This window comes from Otolemur garnettii, unplaced genomic scaffold (genome assembly GCF_000181295.1).
Source record: "Otolemur garnettii isolate 467f Iridium unplaced genomic scaffold, OtoGar3 scaffold00010, whole genome shotgun sequence".
NCBI lineage: Eukaryota > Metazoa > Chordata > Mammalia > Primates > Galagidae > Otolemur > Otolemur garnettii.
The window spans coordinates 18,972,655-18,981,808 of record NW_003852405.1 but is presented as its reverse complement, the minus strand read 5'-3'; the positions used below and the strand labels follow the sequence as shown (position 1 = coordinate 18,981,808).

The window sequence follows — 9,154 nt, the reverse complement described above, 5'->3', positions numbered from 1 at the left end:
CCTTAGGTGTATGTGGCTGGTGCCTTAGCCACTTGAGCCACAGGCGCCGAGCCTACTTTTTTTTTTTTTCTATCTTCTTTCTCTTCCTGAATATAACTTTGAAAATACTGATCCTTCTCTCACTTCTTCCCAATGTTGCAGTGTTCAGAAATACTGTTTCTAATCAACAGGGAGGATAACTTATCTCCTCTCTCCTGTAGCTATTTTGAATCTTCATATTGTTTACTGTGGGACTCCCTAACCTGGCTGTTTCTCTGAGTAGTCCTGCATTCAACAGCCTGCCCACACATTCTTTTGGAATTCTGCTTGTGGCTACCTCTCTAGTGATAAGTTCCCTCAGCGACCTGAGCAGCTACTGCTCGTGATGATTCCATTCCAGTAAATTTTTTTCCTACTCAGTGCTTATTTCTGAGTAATTAAATAGATCGCTGTCTTTACCCTCCTGGAATATGAGTAGGCACATTTCAGAAATTATATCTTCTTAAAGAGTGAAAGAGAAATATAAAATCAGAGGACTAAAAGTGGTGTCTGGAGATTGTCTTTGTAACCCTCCTCACTGGACTGCTCTCTGTCAAGCCATCCTAGCAGAACCTTGGAGAAATGAGAAAAATGGAGCAGAGGTAAGGGTGGGGGAAGAACATTAAGCTAGAAACGAAAGATTTCAATTCCTCTTCTACCATGTCCTAGCTTATGTGAACTTTGCAGGCCATTTAACTCTTCTGAACCTTGGTTAGTTTCTTCTGTAGAATGGAGAGAGAAGGGTGGTGCCTGTGGCTCAGTGAGCAAGGCACCAGCCCTATATACCAAGGGTGGCGGGTTCAAACCCAGTCCCAGCCAAATTGCAACAAAAATATAGCCAGGCGTTGTGGTGAGTACCCATAGTCCCAGCTACTCAGGAGGCTGAGTCAAGAGAATCGCCTAAGCCCAGGAGTTGGAGGCATGGCACTCTACCAAGGGCGATAAAGTGAGACTCTGTCTCAAAAAAAAAAAAAAAAAAAAAGAATGGAGAGAGAATATGACTTACCTCTCCAGCATGGCAGACCTTGCCAATCAGGTGTTCTTATGCAAAATATAAAAAGCTACTCCCAACTATGCATACATAACCCCAAGTACACACAGCTGAATGAGAGGTGGACAGGCTAGATTTCAGCCTTCAACTTGAACCCTGGTACACTGATATACAGTGCACAGCCTGAAATCATATAAAGCAGCCATGCCCCAGATGCCTGCCATACTCAGGCTGCTAGGAGCAAGCAGGGAGAGGGGATGGGCAAGGGGACATTACTGGGGCCCACCTGGTTGTTTGGCAGGGAGTCAGCACTTTAAGTTGGTGCCTTCCTTTTCACCTTCTAACTAATCTTGCTTTTACCCTTATTCTTCTCTATTTTCATCACATCATAACAATGTCATGTTAATGTATTAGTTCAAGGGTAGCACTTTGGAGAATAGTATCACTTCTTTGGCTCAAAGAAGCACATTCCTTTTCCCTGCTGGTCTCTGGCCCCACCCTCTGTCAACATCACAGGTTGTTGGAGCATTAAATGAAACCATGAATGGGAAAGCGCCTGGGACATGATCCCAAAGAGAGAATTTTTGAGTTGCTTTTCTTTTATGTTCCTTCAAGATATTCTGGCATTCGTTCAGGCTTTTGCTTACTGTTTTCTGTGCTAACAGTTTCCAAAGTGGCATGCTTGACCCCCCCCCGCCAAGAAATATGATGGATGCTCCATTAAAATGTGAATAAAAATGAAAATGTTCATTATATTTAGTTTAGACTTAAAAAGGAGATTAACTTTTAAAATATTTTACATATTGATAAGAATATACAGTAACTATAAGTAGACATACAGATACTAGGGTGGGCGTGCTCAACCCCACTTGATATGGGCAAGTAATAAAATTAGTTAAAGACCACAGCTCCATTCTCACATCTCTGCCCCCTCTAAATAGAATCCCACGTGTTGTTCTGCCTTGTATTCTTTTAACTTAAATAATAAAGAGTTGTCCCTAATTTCTCTTCCAGGACCAAACTTTATAAATCTTATAAGGAAACTTCCTCTCTTCCCCTAACCTCATTTTTTATTATCTGCATAGAACATGACGAGCAGTGAACTTTTCCCCTAAGACATGACTTATGTATGTAAGATAACTTGTTATTTAGGGTAAAGTCAAATTGGGATCCTTTTGGTTTAATCCCGGACATTTAGTAAAATAAAATAAAAATGTGGGCCTTAAGTCCAGGTGATCCTGGGACAGATGACATGAGGCAAGTGACTTAACCTGAGTCCATGCCTCAGTCTCCTCACCTTAAATAGTAATAATAAGAGTACTTTATTATTAACCAGATTAATAAGAGTACCTTATTCAACCAGATGAAAATGGCTGTTATAAGAATCAATACCCATGACATTATGAGAATGGAGTCTGCCACTGTCATCACTATAAACACTATCTATATTCCCGGGAGAGGTGTCCTCCACCCCCAGACCAATACAACGCTGGCCTAGAAGGAGTAGTGGATGTTCACTGATTTTCTCAGAAAATATATCCTGGTGGTTTCTCACGTACCAGGCACTTTACAAAGTGCCGGATGCTTCACTCCGTTGTCAACGTGTGCTTCTGTGCAGTGAGTTGTTAGTCCTGTGTCATCAGCATATTGTCCCATTGCCACACCATAGCCATCCACTTTGCAGTGGGTTCACTTTCTACTTTACAATCAATATAAAAGTTTTGATGGTGCAAAATCATTAAACACGTTGCTGTTGAAGAATCACCAAACACTGGATTTCCGGCCATTTGGTATTTTAAAGTACAAATAGGCCTTCCCTGCATTACTAATTCCAATGCCGTTGCTGTGTGCTCTCTGCTTCCTGTCCTCCCTTTGACCTGCTGGTTTATTGTTCATACAGTTCCACTTACATGAGCCTCTTCCTAGACATGAGTCCTCTGGTTTGATTCAAAGTATATTCTACCTCATTCTACCTCATCTTCAAAAAGGGTGCATTTTCTCCTTCCCAAGTTGCAGTCTTAAGAGTCTGCTGGATGTTCTTCTGCTCACTATTCTTTTCAACATATCAAAGCATTGATAGAAGGATAGTGGTTCTCAATGTAATATATTGTGTGAAAAGATAGCAAATTCGGACTAATTGGTTTACTTTTAAACACTTGTATTCTCTCTCTCTCTCAGGACATGGAGGTTTTTTTCTAAGATCTAAGTAAAATTCCCATCACATTAAAGCCATTCATATTGATCAATGCGTGTCTTTTAGGATATCGGTAGACAGAAAAGGGAAAACAAAAAAGGAATTTCTTTTAAATTTCTTCCTTCTCATCCTTTTACTTCTCATATATGAACTGGTTGGGAGATATCCCATTCAGGATTGAGTCTGGTAAGGTGATACATTTCCCAGACCAGTGACTGATTCTCCCAGACTCCAATGAGAGAAGAAATGCTATTTTTAAAAAACACAGGAATGTTCTCTAAATATTTACTTTGTTGTGAATTATTGTCTGGCCTGATAAAACCACTGTTTTATGTCATAACTGAGACATGATGAACAAAGTCATTTTCCCAGCATGGGGGCTAAGAATAAGATCTTGATGCTGGACGTTGTACTCTCCAGGCAGAGGAGATGGACATTTATTGGATGTTATTGCTGTTTTCGTCTCACTAATGACGTTAAGAAAGCTCTTTGAGTAATATAATTTGAAAATATTATTTCTGTGTTTCAGGTCATGCAAGACAAAATAATCTGTCTTCCGAAAAGAGTGCAGCCTGCTCAGAACCACTCTTCCATCTCAAACGTCTCTCAAGCAGTTGCCAGTACTACCCCACTCCCTCCACCTAGACCATCTCCTGCTAACCCCACCACTGTGGAAATGAAGGGACTGAAGACAGATCTGGACCTTCAGCAGTACAGCTTCATAAACCAGATGTGTTACGAGCGAGCCCTCCACTGGTACGCCAAGTACTTCCCTTACCTCGTTCTCATCCATACCTTGGTCTTCATGCTCTGCAGCAACTTCTGGTTTAAATTCCCTGGCTCCAGCTCCAAAATAGAGCACTTCATCTCCATCCTGGGGAAATGTTTTGACTCTCCTTGGACCACACGGGCTTTATCTGAAGTGTCCGGGGAGGACTCCGAAGAAAAGGACAACCGGAAGAACAACCTGAGCAAGTCCAACACCATCCAGTCTGGTCCAGAAGGCAGCCTGGTCAACTCTCAGTCTCTAAAGTCCATTCCCGAGAAGTTTGTGGTTGACAAATCCACCGCCGGGGCTCTGGATAAAAAGGAAGGTGAGCAAGCAAAGGCCTTATTCGAGAAGGTGAAGAAGTTCAGGCTGCACGTGGAAGAAGGTGATATTCTATACGCCATGTATGTTCGCCAGACTGTACTCAAGGTTATCAAATTCCTAATCATCATTGCATATAATAGCGCTCTGGTTTCCAAAGTCCAGTTCACAGTGGACTGTAATGTTGACATTCAAGACATGACTGGGTATAAAAACTTCTCTTGCAATCATACCATGGCACACTTGTTCTCCAAACTCTCCTTTTGCTACCTGTGCTTTGTTAGTATCTACGGACTGACGTGCCTTTATACCTTGTACTGGCTGTTCTATCGTTCTCTAAGGGAATATTCTTTTGAGTATGTCCGACAGGAGACTGGGATTGATGATATTCCAGATGTGAAAAATGACTTTGCTTTTATGCTTCACATGATAGACCAATATGACCCTCTCTATTCCAAGAGATTTGCCGTGTTCCTGTCTGAAGTCAGTGAAAACAAATTAAAGCAGCTGAACTTGAATAATGAGTGGACTCCTGATAAACTGAGGCAGAAGCTCCAGACAAATGCCCACAATCGACTGGAATTGCCTCTTATCATGCTCTCGGGCCTTCCAGACACTGTTTTTGAAATCACAGAGCTACAATCTCTAAAACTCGAAATCATCAAGAACGTAATGATACCAGCCACCATCGCGCAGCTGGACAATCTCCAAGAGCTCTCTCTGCACCAGTGCTCTGTCAAAATCCACAGTGCAGCCCTCTCTTTCCTGAAAGAAAACCTCAAAGTCTTGAGCGTCAAGTTCGATGACATGAGAGAGCTGCCCCCCTGGATGTATGGACTGCGGAATCTGGAAGAGCTCTACTTGGTGGGCTCTCTAAGTCATGATATTTCCAAAAACGTCACCCTCGAGTCGCTGCGGGATCTCAAAAGCCTTAAAATTCTCTCTATCAAAAGCAACGTTTCCAAAATCCCTCAGGCAGTGGTGGACGTTTCCAGCCATCTCCAGAAGATGTGCATCCACAACGATGGCACCAAGCTGGTGATGCTAAACAACTTGAAGAAGATGACCAACCTCACAGAGCTGGAACTGGTCCACTGCGACCTGGAGCGGATTCCCCACGCCGTATTCAGCCTGCTCAGCCTCCAGGAATTGGACCTGAAGGAAAATAATCTGAAATCGATAGAAGAGATCGTCAGCTTTCAGCACTTGAGGAAGCTGACAGTGCTGAAGTTGTGGCATAACAGCATCACCTACATCCCAGAGCACATAAAGAAACTCACCAGCCTGGAGCGCCTGTCCTTCAGTCATAACAAAATAGAGGTGCTGCCCTCCCACCTCTTCCTATGCAACAAGATCCGATACTTGGACTTATCCTACAATGACATTCGCTTTATCCCACCCGAAATCGGAGTTCTACAAAGTTTACAGTATTTTTCCATCACTTGTAACAAAGTAGAAAACCTTCCCGATGAACTCTACTTCTGCAAGAAACTGAAAACCCTGAAGATTGGGAAAAACAGTCTATCTGTACTTTCGCCGAAAATTGGAAATTTACCATTCCTTTCCTACCTAGACGTTAAAGGCAACCACTTTGAAATCCTCCCTCCTGAACTGGGTGACTGTCGGGCTCTGAAACGAGCTGGTTTGGTTGTGGAAGACGCTCTGTTTGAAACTCTGCCTTCTGATGTCCGGGAGCAAATGAAAACAGAATAACTTATTTTTCGTCAGAGTTTTGACTGACACACGCTTCTACCAAATACAGTCTGAATAATTAGGTAGTCTTAATGCCTTTCCTATTTTATTTTTATTTTTATTTCCGTTTTCACACAAAGCAAAATGTACACAAAGATTGAGTAAGGAGTATGTATTTTTTAATAAAAATTTAATTGTATTTTTTCAATATTAATATTTTAAAGTTTTATTTGTCTTGGAACCTAACGTATCTATTCTTGTTTTCTACTGACAGACACAGATGGTTCCATCTGTTTTTTTGTTTTCATTTTTGGTTTTCAGTTCATTCTTGTGAAAGAGGAGGGAATTATTAACTTGCATGCTTTGGGTATTTTTTTTTTTTTAAATAGAGGAAAATATTTTGCCAGGGTCGTTTTTAGCTTGTTTACACCTGTGTAGGGTTCTCATTTTTGTGTTTTCACTGTGTGTATACCAAGGAATCTGTGCTAAGTATTTGAATACCAGCTGCCTTCTTCAGTGGCCAAGTCCTTTATTCTACAGAACACACTTTCTGGAATATAACTCACAAAAGTGCACTCACTGTCATGGGGTATTATTTTCTCCTTACCTCCAACAGAATCATCAATCGTATTAGTTTACCTGGCATCTATAGTTATCCTTAGGCAAGACTTTTTTTCTAAGTGGGTGACAAAAATAATCTTTACTGGCTGGCATACTTGAATTGGTCGTTTATAATGTAACTGATTAACGTTTTTAGCACATTTTTTAAAATTTCAAAAGTAAAGACTGAGTGTCCCTCCTACCTTTAATCTCAATACTGCTATATAGTGCTGGTGAATGACCTTCATGAACCTAGATTTATTTTAATATCCTAATAGGTAGGGCAGTACCTATGGCTCAGTGGGTAGGGTGCCACCCCCATATACCAAGGGTGGCAGGTTTGAACCCGGCCCCGGGTTCAAACTGCAACAAAAAATAGCTGGGCATTGTGGCAGGCACCTGTAGTCCCAGCTGCTCAGGAGGCTGAGGCAAGAGAATCACCTGAGCCCAGGAGTTGGAGGTCACTGTGAGCTGTGACGCCATGGCACGCTACCAAGGACAACAGAGTGAGACTCTCTCTCTAAAAAAAAAAAAAAAGTCCTAATAGGTAATTAAATTTAAAAATCATGGAATTAGAAGCCTGTTTTAAAGTAATTTAATCATCTTTGATATCTTGATATGTGGCTGCATCAGATGGAAAACATTTCACTACTAAAGCACCCTACCAAAGAGCTGGTGTGCTCCACTCAGGCCCCCTCAATGCTCAGGGCACTGTGGCAGTAGCAATCTATTCCCATTCTGTCTGTTGGACAAAATAATCCATTTATGTATAGTCAGCCCTCCACATTCATGGGTTCCACTTCTGTGAGTCAACTGATTATGGATCAAAAATATTCTGAGCGAAAATTATGTCTGTACTGAACATGTACAGACCATCTTATTATTTCCTGAACACTACAATGTAACAATTATTAGCATGGAATTTACATTGTAAGTAATCTAGAGATGATTTAAAGTATATAAGAGGATGCATAGGTTATATGCAAATACTACAACATTTTGTATCAGGGACTTGAGCATACTCAGATTTGGGTGTCTGAGAAGGTCACAGAACCAATCCCCCACAGCTACCAAGGAACAACTGTATAGTAACTGGTTTCCCTCAAGCCTGCCTTTGCTGTAAATGCTAGTGGGAGCATGGGAACTCTGTCTGCTATCTGACTTAAACTATGTATCTCATCTAAAATAGCTCTGTTAACTTTTTTTAAAAGTATGAATAAATTGCTAAGTGGTGTCACTTAGCAATCATTTTTGCCTGATTGTCAGCAGAGCTTTGTACTTAAAATCCAACATAGTATGGGCTCTTGGGTAAAATATTTCACTATTGTATGTAGAAGAGGCAAATGAAATATGCTATTTGTACCCTCTATCCAGGACCAGTGCTACTGCTCACAGAAACCTTGTTTTATACAGCAAATTCACATTAACCATTTTCTGAGCCCTAGAGCGATCTAAGGAAGTTTTGTGACTTACAATGAAAGGAAGTAGGCAGATGATTTTGGATTTCAAAGTGCTATTTTTAAAACTTGTTCCTTGAACCTGCTGAATTTGCCCAATGCTGCTTTGAGTCATACCAAGGGTACAGAAGGCCACAATAGGAACTACTCAGCAGAGAGATGTACTTCAACTGTGTTTTAAATTTTAAGTTACATCACGGGGTGAAGGATTATGGAAAAGATGAATTTCATGTGTTTAGTAATCTAATCATTGAGACCAAAGTGCTTCAGAGTTTCTGCACTATGTTAAAATTTAAGAAGGATGATTTTGTATAGTCAATATAACATTTAGACCTGTGATTGAAATAATATGTTTGAAATAGTAACATGGTTATAGTTCTTATATGATAAAATATTTAATTCCAGATTATTGCTGGGATCCTGAGTATGAACTATGTGCTATATTTAAAAACAGCCCTGTTTTAAAGAATTTGTTGGCAGATTGCTGTGCTTGAACTTGACAAAAATGCCCTATTGAAAGGTAAGCTTAGCTAACTGTTGGCAAAACACTGGGTACACTATTTTCTGGATAAAATTTATGGTTATTTTCTATACCACCCTTTAAAAGGGATATATTCAGGTTAGAAATCATATTTATGCTGAAGTCTTTATCTGGTGTTAACTAATAATCTCCTGTAGAATCATAACTGAAGAAAACTCATTTTTATTATCATTTGTAGCAATTTGCCCAAAATTTCAAAAGAATTTGATTTCTTCTAACGATTTTGCAAAATGACCCCCAACCTAAGTTTTGATAACATCCTATAAACCAGTATAATTGTATGACTATGTGTTTTAACTAAGAAGGAAAATTCACAAATGTTCTTATTAGGTTTTATAAAAATGCAAAAGTCTCAATCTTAATTTTGAGTCTATGTTTTCTGACTCTGGCCCTTTTTAATACCATAAGTTTTTGTTCACTTTCAGGAAAAAGTATTCAATTACTAATTAGCCTTTAAATGGGAAACTCAGGTAAATGAACTTCTGACTTTTCTAAAGTTCTTTAACCAATCAGCTCAGTGTAAAGGGGTATTTTATCTAATCACTTTCTGTATTTTACGCATAGAAGCGCT

At 40.1% G+C, this 9,154-nt stretch overlaps 1 protein-coding gene across 1 annotated transcript in view; it reads left to right on the top strand.

The window, feature by feature from the left end:
- The window catches only part of LRRC8C (leucine rich repeat containing 8 VRAC subunit C), a 79,966-nt gene extending 73,767 nt beyond the window's left edge, over positions 1-6,199 (top strand). The window contains exon 3 of the mRNA XM_003784170.2: positions 3,733-6,199. Within this exon, the coding sequence (XP_003784218.1) occupies positions 3,733-6,006 (2,274 nt within the window). The 3' untranslated portion in view covers positions 6,007-6,199. The remainder of the gene's footprint in view (positions 1-3,732) is intronic.
- Positions 6,200-9,154: the final 2,955 nt, after the last annotated feature.